Source organism: Nicotiana tomentosiformis, chromosome 7 (assembly GCF_000390325.3).
Source record: "Nicotiana tomentosiformis chromosome 7, ASM39032v3, whole genome shotgun sequence".
In the NCBI taxonomy this organism is placed as follows: Eukaryota; Viridiplantae; Streptophyta; class Magnoliopsida; order Solanales; family Solanaceae; genus Nicotiana; species Nicotiana tomentosiformis.
Window position 1 is genome coordinate 115,256,950 of NC_090818.1, and position 24,458 is coordinate 115,281,407.

Genomic DNA, 24,458 nt, shown 5'->3' on the forward strand with positions numbered 1-24,458 from the left:
AACTCTTAGTTATTACTTCATTAAGTAGAATACTAGTATATATTTCCAGGCACTGGGACCACAGATATTGACAAATATAATATGGTCCAATAGATATTCCCATCATATTTTTGAAGCTTATGGCGATCTAGGATTTTTAAGTGAGTATAATTCTTTATTTAGGGGTAGTTTGGTACGCAGGATAATATGAGATTAAATTTATACCATGTTTGGTTGACGGGATAAATTTATACCGTCAATCAAATATGGTATAAATTTAATCCAAGTCTTAATACAGGATATCCACCTTGTCCCATCAAACTTGGGAAAAATTAGTCCAGAGATTATAATTCCGGGATAATTTGATACGCGTACCACACGACCCCTTAAAGTATTCATTGTCCCAACTATGAACTTGGAATTGATAATAGACCCTACAGAATATAACAAAGCCACCAAAATTTTGCTAGCTGCTTCTGAAGTTTAGAACTTTAGTTAAGAAGATAGTTCTGTGAGAAAATTTATGAAACAAGAGAGAAAGATAAATTCAATATTTATAACTTGTAAAGCTGTATATTGATAATGCTAATGACGAGAAAGTTAATAGACGGTAGAATTGCACTTGTTTTCAGACATGTTATGCTTGTTCTAAAAGTCTTGGAGCAACGGTAAAATTATCTTCGTGTGACCTATAGTTCATAGGTTTGAGCCGTGAAAGCAGCCACTAATGCTTGCATTATAGTAGGCTGTCTATATCATACGCCTTGGGGTGCGGTCCTTTCCCGAACCCTGCGTGAGCACAAGATATCTTTTGCACCAGATTGCCTTTTTATATAACAAAATTACAAACCGTCTTCTCATGAACCTTTCCCTTCGGACATTTGGTTTCCATAATGGTCATTCCTACTTTACATCTGCCACAAATGGTCTATTGAATCCTTTGTGCCTGCTCTTCTCACTTTTACTTCATCCATATGGTATGAAAATGAAATTTAAAACTAATTGAACAATAGCTCATCTTGAGTTGATAAACCTTTTTCAATCAACTATACCTCAATCCAATTAGTTGATGAAACTGGTGATTTGTCATCGGGAAGCGTATTACACATTGGCAGATGCATACTATAAATTCCTCCAAAATCATAAACACTGTACGGCTATACAATATACTCTTAAATTCTCATTGTCGGGAGAAGTGAATCAACAAATGCATGCAAGGGAGGGATGTAATTCAAGAGGTATAATACAACAACAACAACAACGATCCAGTGGAATCCCACTAGTGGGGTTTGGGGAGACTAGTATGTACGCAGACTTTACCCCTACCCTAAGGAGTAGAGAAACTGTTTCCGAAAGACCCTCGACTAAGGAGGTATAATGAAACTCTTTATTCATTCGCTTTATTCTGGTTCATTTCATTCCAAAAAAGAAAAACGACAAGGTGTTATAAGTTTACTGCTAAGCCAAATCCAATCCAATTAAGTACCTCAATAAATCAAAAAATGAACTATATTAGGAGATTTTTGTTCATTATAGAAGGCTATTCATTGAAAAACAGAACCTTCTCCCCATATGAGCTTTATATAACTATGACTTTTTCTTATTGAAGTCACTTAACTTTATTTCGTCACACAAAAATCATATAATTTTGATTTTTTTTACCAAAGTCATATAAATATGTTTTCTCACACATAAATCATAAAATATTTACTAACTCACATAAAAATCATAATGATTGAAAAATACAAATTTTCAGTAGTATTTTCTTATTTTATGGTTTTTTATTTTTTATTTTCAATCTAATCAATAATAATCAAATTAAAATAGGGATGACCCAACCCGACCTGGCCCACCCGACCCAATACTCATATATATAAATTAAAATAATACAAAAAGTGAATAGTAAATCCTTCAAAATATGATACTTCTATCTTTTATTTTTTTTCAAGTTTTTCATTCAAATTGATAGCATTTTTATTTCAAATGCTCTCTAATTATACCTTTTATTTCTTTATTTTTTTGTCAGAGTTTTATGCATTCGGAACTAAGTTTTTTATGGGGGAAAAAATTCACTTTTAGTATTATTTTAACTTACATTTATGGGTATTGGGTCAGGCTGGGTTGGGTCATTTCTATTTTAAGAGAAAAATATAAAATTAACCAGCTAGCTGAAACTAATTGCATTTGCTAGCCAAAATATATATAGAATGTGTATGTTATATATATATATATATATATAATTGCAAAAATATTTTATTGGCTATTATTTTTTGGAGTGGCTAAAAATATACTCATATTTTTCCTATTTTAATTGGGTAATTATTTATTAGACTGAAAATAAAAAATAAAAAAACGTAAAATAAGAAAATACTATCCGAAAATTTATTTTCCGACCACTATGATTTATGTGTGAGTTAGTGAAAGTTTAATGATTTTTGTGTGAGAAAACAAAGTTATATGACTTTGGTGAAATAAAGTCATAGTTATATGATTTTTGTGTGAGAAAATAAAGTTATACGGCTTTGGTGAAAAAAAATCATAGTTATAACAGTTTGTGAAATTCACCCCTAATCTTACATGGGATCCTAGTAAGATTTGAGGATGAATTGTACCTGCAAAATCGTACAACCACAGAGAACACGTTAAACTGATGAACAATCCAAAAATGAAAGAAAACGAGAGTATTTTAGCAAGAATTAACTGTGGTTAAGTAAACATAAAGGTACCGTTGCCTTCCAACCTTGAGAAAGCTGAAAGTTCTGATCTCCTCAAAACATTGTGATCATCTTGAAAAGTTACCCCTGATTCTATGTGACCTCTAATCCTCTTCAAACTTAGCTCAATACCGTAGTGTTTGGAGTCTCCGATGGAAGCGTTATTGATTTCTAATGCATCTACAACTTTGTTCAATTCTATGTTGTCAATATGAAGTGAGCCTTGGCGAAATTGGTAAAGTTGTTGTGACCAGGAGGTAACGGGTTCGAGCCGTGAAAATAGTCTCTTGCAGAAATGTAAGGTAAGACTGCATACAATAGATCCTTGCGGTCTTGTAGCATAGATGCAATTACTAGAGACGAAAACCAGCGCCACTTATCAAATTAGTTTTGTCGAATGCAAGCAGCAACATAGCCTCAGGACAACAGATTCTTGCCCTCATTGGCTTTTTCACAGCTCATTATATAACTTACTGTCATGGTCGGATTAATACAAACTCTTGTAACCTCATTTGCACATTCTTATGAAAGAAGAAATCCACTCAATCATCATACACTGGAAATCACTGCTTCAAATACGAGTCTTAGCCAGAGTTCAAGGCTATTGCCATCACATATTAATCTTCTCCTTCAAGTTCTCACTAATACTCTATCCGCAATACTTATTTATAACATTGTAACTACTCCTTTGCACCTTTACAGATGTTTAAGATTCTGCGCGCATGTGTGTAGAGAGAGAGAGAGGAGGTGTAAGGTTCTTTTGTTTGGATAATTTGAGAGAAAAAAGAAGTGATAACATAGTTAACAAAAGCTCAAGTTTCTTTTTCCATCCACAGTTGCTAATAACATAGTTGTACACAAAATAATGGTTGAGTGAGTGTGTATAGATATCAAACGACTTGACGTTCTGTCGACAAAGCATTCACAAGTTGGTATACAGCTTCTGGACAAATATGAAATAAGTTCCACGGAGTAGATACAAACACAGGCTTTTCAGAGGTATTCTTTTCCCACATAACAGTTGATTAATGAATATTATCATATGTGAAGTGTGATCCTCACGAAGAACTACCAATTAAACTAAGAAAAGCACAACGGCAGAACGATGATACATTTGCCAGGTTTGGCTAGTTTGAGTCCGGTTGATACATTTGCAAATTTTGACAAGAACAAGATAATGAAATTGGCCAAGTATTATCCAAGTGAATTTGATGAAAACAAGCTTCGGGAACTTGGTTTTCAACTCGATAACTTCATTGTCTATGCTCAAAAGTGTGATAGCAAGTTTCTTAACTTGAAAGGAATTAAAGATCTTGCTAGAGTGATGGTTGAGACAAAATTTGATCAGACTTGGACACATGTATATTTACATGTGAAGTTCACTTTGATTATACTTGTTGCTACCGCAAGCGTGGAAAGAGCATTCTCATCGATGAAGTACATCAAAAATGATCTACGCAATAAGATGGATGAAGATTTCTTAAATAATTAATTAATTTGCTATATAGAGCGTGGGATATTTAAGATTGTAAGTAATGATGCTATTATTGACTGTTTTCAAAGTATGAAAACTCGTCGGGGACAATTGTAAAGTAAATGATGCCTTTTTTTGTGAATATAGTATTAATTATAGTTTGCTCATGAACTTGTTGTCATCGTAAAATTATACTTGTTGTTCTTGAATTTGTTGTCCCTATAATCAGGCTAACGTCTATAAAAAAAATAACGGTGCACCCATTCTCTTGAAATCCTGGATACGCCTCTGCTTGGTTGGCCATCATTTAACTTGATGAGAAATCTATCAATTTCAATATTAGGATTACCTTTCCTACAAAATCAAATTTTCACAATTCTATTCAATATGAATCCAAAAAAATTATAAAAGTACAAATCAATCATAATCACAATCACAAAAATCACAAGTTCACAATTAGAAGAATTACAAGTTACAGGTATTGGACAATTATTTGTGAATACTATCATTTTTTAAGAAGTGCAGCAGTAAGCCATGAATAGTTTCAGTACTTTTAAAACAAAAAATTCAAGCAAATATGGATAGGGTAAAAAATTCAAGCAAGTTACTAGAAAATCTGCTGTACATGATTCTCAATTTTCAATAGTCTGAGACTCTGATGTATGTCAAAAATAAATGGCAGAATATTTGACATAATGACATTACTCTTAGAAGCTAAAGAAGTGAAGAGCAACACCAATTTTGAAGAACTAAAAGTTGGTATTTTGCTGATTTGGGCATGGGATGTACCCAATTTATTAATTATTAAAAAGTGAAATAATGGATAATTTTAAAAGAGGAAATGCTGGGAATCAAACCACTGACCTAGTAAATGGAAGGTGCATTCCTCTACCAGTGCACTACAGTGCTCACTTGAGGGTGGGTTTGCCCATACAAATTTAAGTACTTTGTGCTGAAATTTACTGGTGCTATACATGGTTTAGGGAGAGGAGGATGGGTTCACGTGAACCCACTCCCTCCCATGTAAATCCGCCCCTGCAAATAGTTCAATATTTTTACTTGATTGCTTATATATTTTTGACCAACAGAGCATCATTAGTAAAAATAACGATTAGTATTTGTATCATTTTAAGAGCTAAATGATTAAAGGTGCTCAGTTTCAAGGAACAATAAGAAGTTTACATCAATCAAATGTATAAGGTAACGTGAAAATATGCAGCAAACCTGAGTGCAGTCTTTATCATCCCAATCTGGTGTTTCTACTTTCTAGTGAAGACAACAAAACTGCAATACCTGTGTGCCACTTCCATTGCCAAGAGGACCATTTCTCTGATTATCTTCCCCGGCACGACTACGACTATTGTCATCAGATTGTTTGCTGCTCTTTGACTTCACGAATTTTTGGGTTTGTGTACCACTTTCAGTGCCGGACGACAAGGTCTATTGCACGCAGCATTGCCCTACATTTTTGCAAGAGACTGTTTTCACTGCTCAAACCCGTGACCTCCCGGTCACATGACAACAACTTTACCAGTTATGCCTGTAGACAATAAAATTGTGTTGATAATAATCGAGACTGAAAAATATTGCAACAATCGTAGTATTTGATTTCGAATAATTTGAGTATACAATCTTTATGATTCCCCTGATTCTACTTTTCCAATATAAATTCAAGGGCCTTTGAGCTGGATCTTGACCTATATTTGTTGTCACGAACGATGATCTTGAATTCAACTAGCACGAGCTTTGATTTGAACTCGTACTCCTTAAATCTTGATTTGTTCTTCGTTCTTGAGCTTGAACTTGATTTCTTGAACTTGATTGCTTGATGCTTGAAACTTGTGGAAGAATTTGCAGCGTTTGATCCACGAGCTCTCTCTTGCTTCTTGTTATAACTTCTGGTCTATTTTCTGAGTTATGAATACCCCTATTTATAGTTGTGGGAGGGAAGAGTTATGATAAGAACAAACTCTTTCCGACCAATCAAATTGAAGTGTGACAAGATCGCGTTTGACTGGCCAGAACATGTCACTTGCACACGTGGCATGATTTCATTGGCCTTTTAATGTGACTTGGCATGCCTTGCATTCATTCACTAATTTAGTGCATATATTCATAGGAATTATCATTAAGTTAGCTAAAGGAATCAAATTTATTCGGAAAAAGAATTGGAATCCCTGAAGTAGCCTGATCATCTATTGAACTCGAAAGAATCAATAGAAGTTAAGATTGAATTTAGCACAGAGTACCCAGAATAATAGTTGATCACATATCTTGCCCTTGCCTCTCTCATTGATATTCCTTTGTTATTACTAATCATTTGGGTATCACCAGTTTCTTACAACTGATAATCTTAGTTTATTTGTAGTCAATAATAACATAAATCAAAAGGTTTATTATCCTGGATAGTGTTAAGCTAAAGAATTAATAGAACATTATTGAAACTAATCCCTGTGGAGATGATTTAATACTATACTATCTTTGACTAACGAGCCTACGTTTTGTACATTGGTTTTGCGCTCGTCATTACTGTCTGCCAAAAATGGGTAGTACCGCGGCCAAATGAGGCTGAAGGTGAAGAAAATGAACTCAAGCATCTTGTCGTTGTTTCTGAAGCTGAGAAAGAAGAATGGCGACGACCCATTATCGACTACTTAAGCTATGGGATACTTTCAGAAAATCCGAGGAGAATGACTGAAATCTGTCGTCGTGCACCTCACTTCCTTTACTACAAAGATACTCTATATAGAAGGTCATTCGAGGGAGTACTCTTGCGAGGCTTAGGGGAAGAAAAAACACTCCAAGCTTTACAAGAGGCACATTCTAGGGTATGTGGTTCACACCAGTCTGAACCAAAGCTCCACTTTCATATAAAAAGAATGGGATATTATTGGCCAATGATGGTAAAAGATTTCTTGGACTATGCTCGAAGATGCAAGGCTTGTCAATTCCATGCGAATTTTATTCATCAACCTCCTGAAGTGTTGCACCCGACTGTTGCATCCTGGTCGTTTGACGCTTGGGGATGGGATGTTATTGGATGCTGCAACTAACTACTTCTCAAAATGGGCTGAAGTTGTTGCCCTTAAGGAAGTAAAGAAGGAAAATGTTGCAAGTTTCATCCGAGTAAACATTATCTATCGTTTTGGCATTCCTCGTTACATAATAACGGATAATGGCAAGCCGTTTGACAATAAGTTGATGAACAAGATTTGTGAACTCTTTGGATTCAAGCAAAGTAACTCTTCTATGTACAATGCTGCCGCCAATGGTCTAGCTGAGGCATTCAATAAGACTCTATGCAACTTGTTAAAGAAAGTCGTCTCCAAATCCAAACGGGATTGGCATGACCATATGGAAGAAGCTCTGTGGGCATATAGGACAACTCACCGCACGCCAACACAAGCGACCCCTTATGCACTCGTTTATGGAGTCGAAGTCGTCTTGCCACTCGAGCGTCAAATACCTTCATTACGATTAGCTATTCAAGAAGGCATCACTGATGAAGAAAATGCTCGAATTCGATTAGCGGAGTTGGACGCTCTTGATGAGAAGAGGTTGGAAGCTCAATAAAGTCTTGAATGTTATCAAGCTCGATTGTCTCGCGCCTTCAATAAAAGAGTTCGCCCAAGATCCTTTCAAGTAGGAGATCAATTCCTTGCCATAAGAAGACCCATTATTACTTCCCATAAACCTGTAGGAAAGTTCACTTCAAAATGGGATGGTCCATATGTCGTGCAAGAAGCTTATTCAAGTGTGGCTTACAAGTTGGTTGATGCAGATGGCATGAGAACCGGCCCTATCAATGGCAAGTTTTTGAAGAAGTATTATCCTTGAAGTCGCAACGCTCCTTGTTGCATGAGCCTAAACTGCATGTTCCTACACTTCTGGCCCGCATGAGTCCAAACTGTGTACGGCCCAAAAATAAAAGTCTGCTTGGTTGAAAACCTCGAAAGGGGCAGCCTGGGCAAAAGTTAGGACATAAAAAAATAATTAAAAAATTAATAATTAAAAAAAATCACCCATTCTGAACTACGGTATGACTTGATCCTATTCACCGAGGTACGTAGGCAGCTTAGAGTTTTATTCTGAGTTCAGTCGTAAAAGTTCAAAAGATACATAATCCCCTAATTGTTGCCCGAATGAAGTATGATGGAATGTAATCCGTTCAATCAACGCTTGCAAATCGAGCTGAGATGCCATTCTTCTGTTAAACTTGGAATCCCATTTGATATAAAGGGGGCAAGCCGCTATGATAAATTGGTGTCTTCAATGAAATAATTATAGTCTTCATGTTCGCATAACCTTTAAGTTTGTTGGTCTTCAAAGTTGCTCACTGCCCTAAAAAAATGGGAAGAAAAGAGAGGCATCAGAAGGGAACACAAGTATAAGAAGGAAAATTACCTAGCACGACATTTCAAATTCAGAGAGACTTGAACCCAAGATATTTGGTGAGAATGAAGCTCCTAAATTTCAATTTCTGGCAATTAAGAAAGTCTTACAATCTCGAGGCTTCCACACCAAGATACAAAATTTTTGGTGAAGTCGCACTAATTTGGAACTGTCGACATATCAGAAACCAAAGTCGATTTCGAACTATCATCTGAAACTATACTTAAGGCATTAAATTTTTTATTTTAGATATGTTATATATTTGGAAGTTCAGTTTCCAATAAATCAAACGGTTCGTGATTTTGACATTCCTACATCAAGATACAAAAGTTTTGGTGAAGTCGCACAAATCTGAAATCGTCGCCGTGTCAGAATTTAATATAGATTTCGAACTATTATCTGAAATTATCCTTAAGGCATTAAATTTTTTATTTTGGATATTTTATAGATTTATAATTTAAGTTTCCAAAAAATCAAACGGTTCGTGATTTTGACTTTTCTACACCAAGATATGATTTATTTTGGTGAGACTACACAAATCTGAAATTTTCAACGTGGTAGAATCTAAAGTTGGTTTCAAAATATTATCTGGGGCTAAAAAATTCTGAAGGTGTTTGATTCTAAGTTTTGGATATGTTTTAGATATTGAAGTCTAATTTTCGAAAAATTAAACGGTTCATTATTTGGACTCTCCCACGATAAGATATGAATCTTTTGTTACAAGCGCATAAAGCTGAAAATTATGCGACTAGGATAAAAGTCGGACAATGTAAAGCAAAAGAGAAGCAATCTTATTTAAGATGAAATAAATATCCACTAGATTAATCTAACATAAATATAAAAGGGGATATAATGCTAATAGCCTAATCTAAATAGAACTTGTAGTTGATCAATTCTTGATAGCTAGTCTCCAGGTTCTTCTTCTTCTCCTCCAGATTGGCTGAATCATCAACAATCAGCAAATTTACGTTGTCATATGAAGACATCTCAGTCTCGTCAGCTGAAACTTTTTCTTGAATCTCTTCAACCTCCTTTTGAGTCGCTTCTATAACACCTTCGAGATTCTCCCTCTCTTGTTGTAATGTCTGCAACTTCTTCACAACTCTCTTCAGTTTCTTTTCACTAGAGGAAACTTACTTGACTTTCTCACTTGCTTCAAGTTTGAACTATTTGAGACACTCCTTAGCTTTGGAAATCAGCTCTAGCTTCTCATCTTCACTCATCTTATGAGCCAAATTGGATCGCTCTTGGTCATATGAAGCAGCAAGCTCCAAAAGAGAATCCAGTAAACACTCTAATGGAGAAAGATCCAAAATATTCGCCCTTTTCATATCCTCGAAAATCTCAGTGATTTGCTCTCTATAAAATGAGAGCAATTTTGCACGAGTTTTGGAGAGTCTATTGCAAATATCCTCCCAAAGTCCCAAGATGAATTCCTTTTTCCGATTAAAGACAATGCTCTTTCTTTCAAAAATAGATACTGATGCATTTATCATTGGTGGAACGTGAATTATCCCATTTGGAGTTTGTTTTTTTAGGGCTTTGTCATGAGGAAGAGATGATGCCTTTGAAGATGACTTCACTTTAGACGTAAGCCCTCCAATAGATTCATCACTCACTTGCGGCTTGTCATGTGGGGATACCATCGAATGCCCAATGGCATGTAACTGCATAAAGAAAAGGCAAAGAAAGAAAGTATTTTTTTTAGTGAAGCAATTCTTTCAAGAAAAAAAAGGAAGGAAAAAGGCGAGGTGATTGTATTTTACCTCTTTGTTATAAGCTGCATGCGTTCTTGAGGGACTATCAACACTTGGAACCTCTAAGATCTTTACTTCCTTTTCCAATTTTGATCTTCATTGATACTCTGGCTTGTATCTTGAGGAACTCGCGTGCTAAATGGAAGAACTGGAGGGTATTTCTCAATATCTTTTGGAGTGCACACCACCTCTTTCAAAGCTGCCTTTGAGGATTTAAGCTTCATTTTCTTATGTTGTGCAACTGCTTTTGAGATTGGAGCAGGTGGTTCTTTGACTTTTGAGAGTGTCTTTCCAACACCTTGATCTTCATATCCTAAAGGAGTAGTAAAGTTTAGCCCAACATTGTCTACCAGAGCTTGTAAATTATCCTCGAGAAACTTCCCATGCACTTTCTCCCACCAAAACATATAATTGGTAGAGAAAAGTTTCTCCACAGAATCTCTCGTTGGGGGAAAAGCCGCACGTGACATAGACCGATACAGTGTGCAAATCCTCCAAAATCTGAGTCCTTCATCTAGAGAGACGTTACAAATATCATTCTCCAAAAAACTGGGGACGTTCTGGTAAAACCCAAATTGACGACCAAACGATGCGGGCTATGTGGCTCGATGATGAATGAGTTATCATACCTCAAAGGGAGGTAATTAAAACGTAAGCTCGTGAAGTAATTTGACTCCAACTCTTGAGGGGCCTCGTTATCCACATAATAATAAGGACGAGAATTAGTTAACATTGTTGGTGTCCAAACTATATCTTCTCCATTGTGGATGCATTTTCTTGCATCCTTCTTGTTAAAGTACCTCGCGGCTCCCTCTCCTGAGTATGCCACCATCAAAGGGACAGACGGACCCTTAGCACGTGGATAATGGGTTTTGAGGTAATGTGCAATCCAACCATAAACATAATGGATGGGAAAACAAACTTTGACCTGATCAAGTTGGGAAGAACACAAAATCTTATTCAAACCATGATAAATACTCGCCAAAACTGGGACCGCAAGGCTAATCTTCCGCCCGCTTGCCATCATGCTTGCCATCTTAAAAGTCCCGGGACGAATGAAGTTCTCTGCCTTATATGGAAACACAAAAGCACATAGCCAACATAATAAGAAGGCTGCTATATATGTTTCATCTTTCTTGTCAGGCCTCACCCTAAGCTTGGAGAATATAGTTTCTTGATCACTCGACCACCTAGTTGTCTCGGGAATAACTCTGTTAGGATTATGTGTCGACTTTAGGTGCGCAGATTTCTTTTCCTTTCGCAGTGAGGCAGGTTTATATGTTAAAGCTTTCTTATACCAAAAAATTGTCCACTTGCTCAAGGAGACCTTTTGGTTAACACTCGTACCTTCCTTAAGGTGATGAAAGGCAGCAAATAAATACTCGCAAGATCGAGGAATAAATCTCATCTATTTTTCGTCCAAACCGATGATTTCTCTTGTCTCAGATACCACGTCTTCGTACGAAAAATCCGCAATGAGCAGACCACCAAGAATGTGTAAGTCCCAAAGAGAGATAGATAGTTCCCCAGCTGATGTAAGAAGCGTGTTCGTCTTGGGGCACCAAGCCTCACAAAATGCTTGCAAAATGTTCGAGTTTCAATCATAAGTGAAAAGTGAGGCATAGACATCATCATAAATCTTTGCTGTACTCAGGGTTTGTTGGATTCCACCAAGTATATATTCAGCCCATTCCCAATATCCTGGAATATGACGATACTCGCCCTCGATTGTTGTTGTGTTTCCCCAACGTACTTCTCCTTGAATTATGCAACGCCCTAAGTTAGGAAGGGTGCTAGCAATGTTTACGTGGTGATGGATTGGTACTTGGAGAGACTACATCTTGGACAATGGATTAGAAGTAGACTTGTGCTCCAAGGTCCAATTTTCTACATGAACTCAAAGAAGGCCATGAGGCTCCATGCCGACGAGCTTGTGGGGTGTGAACCAAAAGCTTGGTTTGTTCTATGCCAGCTTCAGTCTCGATTACAAGATATCTAAGTTTGGAGGAAGGCGAGGTATAGTCTCTAAAATTTGCCATCTCTTCGGGCTGCAAAGGACAAAAAAAAGGTCATCAAAGTCCAAATTGAGAATATTAGAATGGGCACAAAAGTCTAAATGGATGAAATGGCCTCCGGTTTTCGGGCGAGGATGAATATCCATCCCTTCACACCCTAAGAGTAATCGAGATATTCATCCTCGCCCAAAATTCGGAGGCCATTTCATCCATTTAGACCTTTATGCCTATTCTAATATTCTCGATTTGGATGTTGATGACTTTTTTTCCGTATTTTGCAGCCCGAAGAGATGGCAAATTTCAGAGACTATACCTCACCTTCCTCCAAACTTAGATATCTCGTAATTGAGACTGAAGATGGTATAGAACAAACCAAGCTTTTGGTTCACACCCCACAAGCTGGCCGGTATGCAGCCTCATGGCCTTCTTTGAGTTCATGTAGAAAACTGGACCTTGGAGCACAAGTCTACTTCTAATCCATTGTCCAAGATGTAGTCTCTTCAAGTGCCAATCCATCACCATGTAAACATTGCTAGCACCCTTCCAAACTTAGGGCGTCGCATAATTCAAGGAGAAGTACGTTGGGGAAACACAACAACAATCGAGGGTGAGTATCGTCATATTCCAGGATATTGGGAATGGGCTGAAGATATACTTGGTGGAAGCCAACAAACCCCGAGTACAACAAAGATTTATGATGCTGTCTATGCCTCACTTTTCACTTATGATCGAAACTCGAACATTTTGCAAGCATTTTATGAGGCTTGGTGCCCAAAGACGAACACGTTTCTTACATCAGGTGGGGAACTATCTATCTCTCTTTGGGACTTACACATCCTTAGTGGTCTGCCTATTGCAGGTTTTTCGTACGAAGAAGTGGTATCTGAGACGAGAAATCATCGGTTTGGACGAAAAATAGATGAGATTTATTCCTCGATCTTGCGAGTATTTATTTGCTACCTTTCATCACCTTAAGAAAGGTACGAGTGTTAACCAAAAGGTCTCCTTAAGCAAGTGGATAAATTTTTGGTATAAGAAAACTTTAATATATAAACCCGCTCTACTGTGAAAGAAAAAGAAATCCGCGCGCCTAAAGTCGACACATAATCTTAATGGAGTTATTCCCAAGACAACTAGGTGGTCGAGTGATCAAGAAGCTATATTCTCCAAGCTTAGGGTGAGGCCTGACAAGAAAGATGAAACATATATAGCAGCCTTCTTATTATGTTGGCTATGTGCTTTTGTGTTTCCATATAAGGCAGTGAACTTCATTCGTCCCGAGACTTTTAAGATGGCAAGCATTATGGAAAGCGGGCGAAAGATTAGCCTTGCGGTCCCAGTTTTGGCGAGTATTTATCATGGTTTGAATAAGATTTCATGTTCTTCCCATCTTGATCAGGTCAAAGTTTGTTTTCCCATCCATTATATTTATGGTTGGCTTGCACATTACCTCAAAACCCATTATCCACTTGCTAAGGGTCCGTCTGTCCCTTTGATGGTGGCATACTCAGGAGAGGGAGCCGCGAGGTACTTTGACAAGAAGGATGCAAGAAAATGCATCCACAATGGAGAAGATATAGTTTGGACACCAACAATGTTAACTAATTCTCGTCCTTATTATTATGTGGATAATGAGGCCCCTCAAGAGTTGGAGTCAAATTACTTCACGAGCTTACGTTTTAATTACCTCCCTTTGAGGTATGATAACTCATTCATCATCGAGCCACATAGCCCGCATCGTTTGGTCGTCAATTTGGGTTTTACCAGAACGTCCCCAGTTTTTTGGAGAATGATATTTGTAACGTCTCTCTAGATGAAGGACTCAGATTTTGGAGGATTTGCACACTGTATCGGTCTATGTCACGTGTGCCTTTTCCCCCAACGAGAGATCCTGTAGAGAAACTTTTCTCTACCAATTATATGTTTTGGTGGGAGAAAGTGCATGGGAAGTTTCTCGAGGATAATTTATAAGCTCTGGTAGACAATGTTGGGCTAAACTTTACTACTCCTTTAGGATATGAAGATCAAGGTATTGGAAAGACGCTCTCAAAAGTCAAAGAACCACCTGCTCCAATCTCAAAAGCAGTTGCTCAACATAAGAAAATGAAGCTTAAATCCTCAAAGGTAGCTTTGAAAGAGGTGGTGTGCACTTCAACAGATATTGAGAAACACCCTCCAGTTCTTCCATTTAGCACGCGAGTTCCTCAAGATACAAGCCAGAGTACCAATGAAGATCAAAATTAGAAAAGGAAATGACCTAACCCAGTAGAGATCGTAGAGGTTCCAAGTGTTGATAGTCCCTCAAGAACGCATGCAGCTTGTAACAAAGAAGTAAAATACAATCACCTCGCCTTTTTCCTTCCTTTTTTTTTTCTTAAACGAATAGCTTCACTAAAAAAAAATTACTTTCTTTCTTTGCCTTTTCTTTATGTAGTTAAATGCCACTGGGCATTCGATGGTATCCCCACATGACAAGTCGCAAGTGAGTGATGAATCTATTGAAGGGCCTATGTCTAAAGTGAAGTCATCTTCAAAGGCATCATCTCTTCCTCATGACAAAGCCCTAAAAAAACAAACTCCAAATGGGATAATTCGCGTTCCACCAATGAAGAACCGCTTGATTTATTGGAAACTGAACTTCCAAATCTATAACATATCCAAAAAGCAAATTTTAATGCCTTAATTATAGTTTCAGATAATAGTTCGAATTCGACTTTGGTTTTTGATATGTCAACAGTTCCAAATTAGTGCGACTTCACCAAAATTTTTGTATCTTGGTGTGGAAGCCTCGAGATCATAAGACTTTCTTAATTGCCACAAATTGAAATTTAGGAGCTTTATTCTCACCAAATATCTTGGGTTCAAGTCTCACTGAATTTGAAATTTCGTGCCAGGTAATTTTCCTTCTTATACTTATGTTCCCTTCTGATGCCTCTCTTTCCTTCCCATTTTTTTTAGGTTAGTGAGCAACTTTGAAGACCAACAAACTTGAAGGTGACTATAATTATTTCATTGAAGATACCAGTTTATCATAGCGGCTTGCCCACTTTATATCAAATGGGATCCCAAGTTTAACAGAAGAATGGCATCTCAGCTCGATTTGCAAGCGCTGATTGAACGGATTACATTCCATCGTACTTCATTCGGGCAACGATTAGGGGATTATGTATCTTTTGAACTTTTATGACTGAACTCAAAATGAAACTCTAAGCTGCATACGTACCTCGGTGAAGAGGATCAAGTCATACCGTAGTTCAGAATGGGTGATTTTTTTTAATTATTTTTTTTTTTTTTTTTTTATGTCCTAACTTTTGCCCAGGACGCCTCTTTTGAGGTTTTCAACCAAGCAGACTTTTTTTGTGGGCCGTACACAGTTTGGACTCATGCGGGCCAGGAGTATAGGAACATGCAGTTTAGGCTCATGCGTCAAGGAGCGTTGCGACTTCAAGGATAATACTTCTTCAAAAACTTTCCATTGATAGGGCCAATTCTCATGCTATCTACATCAACCAACTTGTAAGCCACACTTGAATAAGTTTCTTGCACGACATATGGACCATTCCATTTTGAAGTGAACTTCCCTACAGGTTTATGGGAAGTAATAATAGGTCTTCTTATGGCAAGGACTTGATCTCCTACTCGAAAGGATCTTGGGCAAACTCTTTTATTGAAGGTGCGAGACAATCGAGCTTGATAACATTCAAGACTCTGTTGAGCTTCCAACCTATTCTCATCAAGAGCCTCCAACTCTGCTAATCGAAGTCGAGCATTTTCTTCATCAGTGATGCCTTCTTGAATAGCTAATCGTAATGAAGGTATTTGACGCTCGAGTGGCAAGACGACTTCGACTCCATAAATGAGTGCATAAGGGGTCGCTTGTGTTGGCGTGCGGTGAGTTGTCCTATATGCCCACAGAGCTTCTTCCATATGGTCATGCTAATCCCGTTTAGATTTGGAGACGACTTTCTTTAACAAGTTGATAGAGTCTTGTTGAATGCCTCAGCTATTCCGTTGGTGGAAGCATTGTACATAGAAGAGTTACGTTGCTTGAATCCAAAGAGTTCACAAATCTTGTTCATCAACCTATTGTCGAACGGCTTGCCATTATCCGTTATTATGTAACGAGGAATGCCAAAACGATAGATAATGTTTACTCGGATGAAACTTGCAACATTTTCCTTCTTAACTTCCTTAAGGGCAACAACTTCCCCATTTTGAGAAGTAGTTATTTGCAGCCAAGATGTATAGGTGACCACCAGTGGACTTTGGCAATGGTCCAACAATATCCAATCCCCAAGTGTCAAACGACCAGGATGCAACAGTCGGGTGCAACACTTCAGGAGGTTGATGAATAAAATTCGCATGGAATTGACAAGCCTTGCATCTTTGAGCGTAGTCCAAGCAATATTTTACCATTGTTGGCCAATAATATCCCATCCTTTTTATATGGAAGTGGAGCTTTGGTCCAGACTGGTGTGAACCATATACCCCAGAATGTGCCTCTTGCAAAGCTTGGAGTGTTTTTTCTTCCCATAAGCATCGCAAGAGTACTCCCTCGAATGACCTTCTGTATAGAGTATTACATCGCAAGAGTACTCCCTCGAATAACCTTCTGTATAGAGTATCTTTGTAGTAAATAAAGTGAGGTGCACGATGACGGATTTCAATCCTTCTCCTCGGATTTTCTGGAAGTATCCCATAGCTTAAGTAGTCGATAATGGGTCATCGCCATTCTTCTTTCTCAGCTTCAGAAACACCGACATGATGCTTGAGTTCATTTTTTTCACCTTCAGCCTCATTTGGCGGCGGTACTACCCATTTTTGGCAGACAGTAATGACGAACGCAAAACCGGTGTACAAAACGTAGGCTCGCTAGTCAAAGATACTAGAGGATTAAATTGTCTCTATAGGGATTGGTTTTGATAATATTCTATTAATTCTTCAGCTTAACACTATCCAGGATAATAAACCTTTTGATTTATATTATTATTGACTACAAATAAACTAAGATTATCAGCTGTAAGAAACTGGTGATACCCGAATGATTAGTAATAATAAAGGAATATCAATGAGAGAGGTAAGGGCGATGACAAGATATGTCATCAACTATTGTTCTGGGTACTCTGTGCTAAATTCAATCTTAACTTCTATTGATTCTTTCGAGTTCAATAGATGATCATGCTACTCCAGGGATTCGATTTCTTCTTCCGAATAAATTTGATTCCTTTAGCTAACTTAATGATAATTCCTATGAATATATGCACTAAATTAGTGAATGAATGATCTTTCGAAGAACACCTCTCGGTTATTCTCCTGAACTGGGTAAATCGATACATGCTTAAGCTCTTTCTATTACCTAGAAGAGGCGTAAAATCAACCCAATTAAGATGGTAAAAAGCAAATAGCAGCAAACTTCTCTTTCGATTAAAGTAAAACTACAATAAACCTTGCAATTCAATCAATAACTCAGTCAGTAAGGTTGAGCAATTAACATAAAGTAAAACCTAAAACAATAATCAATTCGCAACATCCGTCAACAAACCTGAGGAGAATTACTCCATAATGAAGAAAGTATTCAAAACAAGAGTATTAGAAGAACAGGAAGACATTACAATTCCCAAATTCAACCAAACTTTCGTATTGAGTGAATTGGATCAAGTATCTTGCTTTTCCATTGCTTCCGTGCTTCTTCTCCCTCCAAAGTTCTCCTAAAATCCAAGATATCCTCTTTTTAGATGAGCTGGGCTTCATATAGGTCAAGGAAAGTCTCCCCCGAAATTACAAAAAATTTTCTCGAAAGGACGTGCGCGGCCGCGCACCTGGGCAGCTGACCGCGCATCTGGCCGCGCACTTTGGCCAGTTTCTGCTTGACTTGCACGGCCCAGTGCACGGTCCATGCGCGACCGTGCACCTAGGCAATTTTCTACACTCTTCGTCGTTCTTCTTTTTAAGTGTGCTATCCTCCTTTGATCCTCGAACGAACTCCCAATTTACTCCATAAGCTTTTACTTGGCCTTCAATGCTCCATATTAGCTAAACAATGCTCCCTAACCTCATTGTAGCCCGAAATTTCTCCTGCAAAGCATAAAGTACTCAGTCAGAGCAATTTACTATCATTTAATGCTCAAACATCAGTAAAGTGCAGCGAATTAAAGTGCAAATAGTGTCCAAAATACATAGTTATCGCCTACCATCAAGTAACTTGCGCTTGATCACGCAGGGTTATCGATAAAGCTATGGCAACTAAAGCATCAACCTTCTTATTTTATTTTCTTGGCATATATTGAATAGTCACGCCACCGACCCACCACATTAATTTCTTAGCATAATTATGATAAGGGCGTAGTTCAAGTTTTCTGACCTCGTAACTACCTAAAAGCTGATTGACCACTAACTGGAGTCACCAAAGACTTACAATTGCAACTGCTTCATATCGACAGCCATTTCAAGTCCAAGAATTAATGCTTGATACTCAGCAACATTGTTGGAACAGAGTTGTGCCAAAGTGAAGGAGTAGGGAAGAACTTACCCTTGAGAGGTGACAAATACTACGCCAGCACCAGCTCCTCCACGATGTGCAGCACCATCAAAGTACATCTTCCATGGAGGTTGTACTTCAACAACCATTACGTCTTCGTCATGTAGTTCATCAGTTAGTTCCCAATCGTCAGGTATCAGGTGATCTGCTAAGAAGTCTGCCAATGCTTGTTCTTTTACAGCCTTTTGAGGAATGTACACAATCTCGAATTATTGAAATTGGAGGTACCATCTCGCTAGTCGATCACTAAGAACAGGTTTTGACATCACGAACTTGATGGGATTTGCTTTAGAAACAAAACGAACAATATGATCTTGAAAGTAGTGCTTCAACTTTTGAATTGAGAAGACTAGGGCCTAACATAACTTTTCGATTGTCGAACAATTCAGCTCATTTGGTGTCATCATCCTACTCAAGTAGTAAAGATAGTTTTCTTTCCCCTCACTATTTTCTTGGGCCAACAGTGCTCCAATAGACCTTTCTTGTGCCGCAATGTATAGTATCAATGGCTTTCCAGGTATAGGGGCTACTAAAACTGGAGGCTTCATCAAGTAGGATTTAATGCTCTCAAAGGCATTGCTACACGGTTGGTCCCACTTGAAAGGGAAACCTTTCTTCATAAGATGACTGAATGGTTGGCATCTCCCAAATAGATTCGAGATGAATCTCCTAAGATAATCTAGCTTTCCTTGCAAACTTTTTAATTCATGAATATTTCGAGGCTCAAGCATTTTCAAAATTGCATCAACTTTGGATTGATCAATTTCGATCCCTCGATGCCGGACAATGAAACCAAGGAACTTTCCAGAAGTAACTCCAAAGGAACATTTCAATGGATTCATCCTAAGTTGGTACCTCCGGAGCAACTCAAATACCATTCTCAAGTCTTTCAAGTGGTCGCTCATCTTTCTCGATTTTATCACCAAGTCGTCGACATAACATTCAACGTTCTTGTGGAGAAGGTCATAAAAACTATTCCGCATAGCCCTTTGGTAAGCGGCACCAGCGTTTTTCAAGCCAAATGGTATTACCTTGTAGCAATAAATACATTTTGGGGTGCGAAATGCGGTAAGCTATTCATCTTTTGGTGCCATGCGAATTTGGTTATAACCTGATGAACCATCCATGAATGACATTGCCTCGTACCTAGTGGTAGCATCGATCATCAGCTCTAGAATAGGAAGCGGGAATTCATCTTTGGGGCACACATTGTTGAGATCCCTAAAGTCAACGCACACTCGAATCTGGCCATTCTTCTTCCTTACAGGGACAATACTTGAAACCCATTTTGGGTATTTAACTTCACGAATAAAGCCAGCTTCGATGAGTTTGTTAACTTTGGTTTCAATCAGGGGAACTAAGACCAGCCTAAAGTGCCTTTGAGATTTCTTAACAGGACGGGCGCCATTCTTGACTGCAAGGTGATGGACTACTACTTTAGGGTCCAAGCAAGGCATCTCTTTGTAACTCCAAGCAAAGACATCCCTAAATTCCTTGAGTAACTCAATATAAGTGCTTTCATCATCAACTTCCACTAAAACACTTAGGTAGGTGGGTTTTGATTCTTCATCAGTGCCAAGGTTTACTTCTTTTAAGGCATCAACTGTCGTCTTCACCCCTTCTTCAAGTTCAGGTGAAGCATATTTCGCATCTTCATCTTCTTGAGGGTCCCCATCATTGAAGGATATGTGATAACACAGTGAAACATCCTCCAATTTCTCGTCATTCTCTATTAGAGATAAAATACCGTGCTCGCCTTGTGCAGTAACATGATACGAAGAACCCACACTTTCTTCGTCTTCATCACATTCTTTAGTGTAGACCGCAGTGTATGGCTTCACCTTTAGTACCTCATCACACGAACCCATGACTTTTGTTTGTCGCCTCATTCTTTGGAAATCCTTAGGGATCTTCTGAATTTTAGGTGAAGCGGGGGTTCTTGTAATTCGATAATTTCTCTAGAACTTATTCCTCTTCTTTAATGGACCTAATCTATCAAACACAGAAGCCCTCATAGTTGATTTTCCAAGTCGATCAAAGACAGAAGACTTGTTAGAAGCGACAAATTCATCTTCTACAGTGATATAATTGCTGCCCGCCCTTCTTATGGAGATGCGCACTGGTGACAATTGCTTGTATCCCAAACCTTCACTAGGTTGCCTCGTTGCAGCTTCTGATGGGAGCTTCCCTAACTTTGACGGCTCATTGGAATTGTATCCAGCTTTTGCAAATAGACTGTAAGCGTTAGGATCAAAACCTTCATCTGTTCGCTTTGTAGGGAGTGCCACATTCTGCAAACGATTTTGGGCCACAAACCCTGCAAGTGTCTTTGAGGACAACTTTACTGCCTCAATTTGTTTTACCGGAAGAGTTAACTCCTTTAGCATGTTAGTTTGGAGATTAGATAATTCACCTTCATCTTTTTTCCTTTTAGGGACATATTGGAGCGCAGAAGTTACTTTCTTGCCAAAAGATGCAATATCCCCTCTATAAGGTTTATTCGAGTTAGGTTATACCTCCTCAGCAACAGCTTTGGCTTTACCATCAGTCACCTCAGCTCTTTTAGTTGTGGGTTCGTCATTTTTGCTTTTCATGACATTATCAGCTTTTAGCTCCTTCACAATGTGGTTTGTCAAGTAGAACTTTGCATTGGCGAAGTGTGACTTAGCCTCAGTGAATGGCTCATCATCAGAAACTATCTTCTTCTCGACTTCACCCTCGTAGCATTTTAAACATTGATGGTAGGTAGATGGAACTACTTTATTCTCATGTATCCAAGCCTTCCAAGCAAGACGTTATATGAAGTCTTTGCATCGATCACATGCAGCCATGCACCTGATTGCATATCTTCGATGGTGATTCCCAACCTGATCACACCTATGGCTCTTTGCCCTCCTTGGTTAAATCCTTGGTTCATCACACGACTTTCTGAGAGTTCATTCACGGGAATACCAAGTTCTTTCACAATGCGAATTGGCAAGATGTTCACAGAGGATCCTCCATCAACCAAAATTCAATTTACCCTTTCATCACGCATATATCCAACTAGGTATAATGGTCGGTTATGAAGAGTGTCACCTAGTAGAAGATCGTCATTTGTGAACGTAACTTTTTCCTCGCATGCGTTAACTTCTTAAGGAATAGACTCGATGAGATTTTTTGAAAATGGTGCCAACGGTAGGTCATCACTCTTTTTTTCCCCTTTATCAGCATTGTAATAAGAGGCCTTAATACCATCATGAGAAATCTTCATGCGGAACCAACATGGCAAGAAATCCTCCAAGGTCACTGGATGTCGTGGCTTTTGAGGGTGGTGCACCTCCATTTTTGCTTTCTTCAAACTCCTAACTGGATTCTGTTTCCTTGGTTTTTTTACCATCATTTTCTTTGTTGGTTGTTCTACTGATTCTTTTCGTGGGGCTCCTTTTGTGGCACCTACGATGAGTCACCAATGTTCAACCTTCATCATCATCAGGTTTATCGACTTCAACTTTGTCGTTCTCCAGTAATTCTTCATCTTTACTTTCTTTAAAACCACATAATTCTCCGGACTGAATGAGCCAAAGGTGATAGAGACTTGGTTTGCACTTGCTTTCTAATCTTCAAGCATGATATTCTTTTCACGAGCCAAGTCCATAATGTTGTCCTTGAAGACAACGCACTTCTCTAGAGGGTGTCTCACAAGTCGATGGTATTTGCAGTAATTTAGGTCATTCGTTTTACCAGCTTCATTTGGCCGCTTTATCTCCGGAAGCTCCATGAGATTTAACTCGAGGAGTTCTTCAAATATTGCTGGCACATCAGAATCTAGAAATGGGTACTCCTTCTCTTGCATTTCTTTTAGAGTCAACTTCCCACTTGGTTTATCTTGAAAAGAAGTGGATTTCATACTCTGCTTCTTGCTTACATTCGTTGTGAACTTGATAGGTCATGTATTGACATTCATAGCTTCTTTGTTTTCAGACTTGGGTGCAAAATTGCACCATTTCTTAACTTCTTGCTTGTCATTCCCTTTGCGAGGCTCATAGATATGCAGTCTTTTATTTCCAGTGGAGGCCATGCTTAACTCCATGTCATGGGCACGAGTTGAAAGTTCTTCAAATGTGCTAAGCTTGATACTTTGCAAGATGTAGCGGAGTCCCCAATGCATGTCTTGGATGCACATCTATATGCCAGAAGTTTCACTAAGCCTCTCTTTGCAGTTGAGGCTTGCATTCCTCCAACGAATGATAAAGTCGATAACTGGTTCACCCTTTCGTTGACGAGTATTTGTAAGTTCTATCATACTTACAGTACGTCTCGTGTTATAAAAGAGATTGAGGAACTCTTGCTCTAGTTGATCCCAGCTATCAATAAATCCTGCCTCGAGGTCTGTATACCAATCAAAAGCATTTCCTTTTAGCGAGTGAACGAACTGCTTGACGAGGTAATCTCCATAAGTCCCAGCATTATTACACATTTCAATGAAGTGCGCCACGTGTTGCTTTGGATTATCTTTACCATCAAACTGTTAAAACTTTGGAGGTTGATAGCCAGCAAGCATCTTAAACATATCGATCCTTGCAGTATACAACTTTGCGTATGTAAGAGAAGACCTTGTACCAACTTCATAATTGCTTTTAATAGTTCCTTCAATTAACTCCTTCAGTTGATCGATTGGAATCATCCCTAGTGATGAGACAAGGATAGCCTTAGCGGATGCAACTTGTCTTGGGGGAGAATTACTCTCTGGAACCTCTGGGAGCTTGCCAGGTGCGTGGGTGGATTCTTCTTCCATCATAATTCCCTCCCTATCTGTTAGCTTGTCGATTCTAACATCTTTATTTTGCATGTACTTGGTCAAACTATTACTCCACCCTCCCATCAATATACATTAACTCCCAACTATTTAAGCTCATTTGCATCAAGAGTCACCACTATTTTCACAACAATACAACTTTTTTTTCATACAAGTGACTCTTACTTTTTTTCAGAACATTGCACCTCTCTCCTTATTTCACTAGTTCCACTCAAAAGCCAAACCAACCACCCCACACTTCAACTTTTACAAAGTTCATAACAATTTTAAATGCTCATGGGAGGTAAGTGGTTCAAATAGATGGTCAATTCAAACAAAAAGGGTAAGGCTTGTAATGTAGTTTCCAACAAAACATGATTACAGGCTCAAAGGGGTTAACTAAGATACATAATAATTAGGTGGTAAAAGCATATCACTGTCTCAACAAAGAAATGCCTATATCACTTCCTAGACTGAACAAACTACTATTTCGCTTTGCAAATATACGGGGCAAGTTCTAGACATCAAATGCAATGCACAGAATACAACAAAACTCACACGCACATGGCACATGACTCACTCAAGATTGGATCATCAAGACACTCTAGTCAAAGCAGTTAAGCAAAGTTAAGAACATACAACTTAAGGCACTTATACAAGAGTCAAAAACTAAGCCTAAGCGTCACACTAAAGCACTCACTATTCTCAAGGCATAATAAAGTCAAGAGACCTCGTTTTCATTTCAAACCATAGCACAATGGTTCCTACTTCTAAAAATAAATAAAGCTAACTACACCCGGTTCAAACGAAAC

The 24,458-nt window shown here is 38.3% G+C and overlaps 1 protein-coding gene across 1 annotated transcript; it reads right to left on the reverse strand.

The window, feature by feature from the left end:
* Window positions 1–9,422: 9,422 nt before the first annotated feature.
* LOC138896239 (uncharacterized) lies at window positions 9,423–10,786 on the reverse strand. The gene is made up of 4 exons (XM_070181031.1): window positions 10,502–10,786; window positions 10,326–10,394; window positions 9,727–10,226; window positions 9,423–9,681 (listed from the first exon to the last, which is right to left on the reverse strand). Exons 1-4 carry the CDS (start codon window positions 10,784–10,786, stop codon window positions 9,423–9,425), a joined length of 1,113 nt encoding a protein of 370 aa, XP_070037132.1.
* Window positions 10,787–24,458: the final 13,672 nt, after the last annotated feature.

Bases quoted from the DNA above. Each gene is read 5' to 3' on its own strand.
- LOC138896239 (XM_070181031.1), bottom strand. From the start codon at position 10,786: ATGTCACGTGCGGCTTTTCCCCCAACGAGAGATTCTGTGGAGAAACTT. The intron at 10,395-10,501 runs GTGTGCACTCCA...AAATTGGAAAAG, and splicing joins AGGCAGCTTTGAAAGAGGTG to GAAGTAAAGATCTTAGAGGT. The intron at 9,682-9,726 runs GTTCAAACTTGA...AGTTTCCTCTAG, and splicing joins GCTAAGGAGTGTCTCAAATA to TGAAAAGAAACTGAAGAGAG.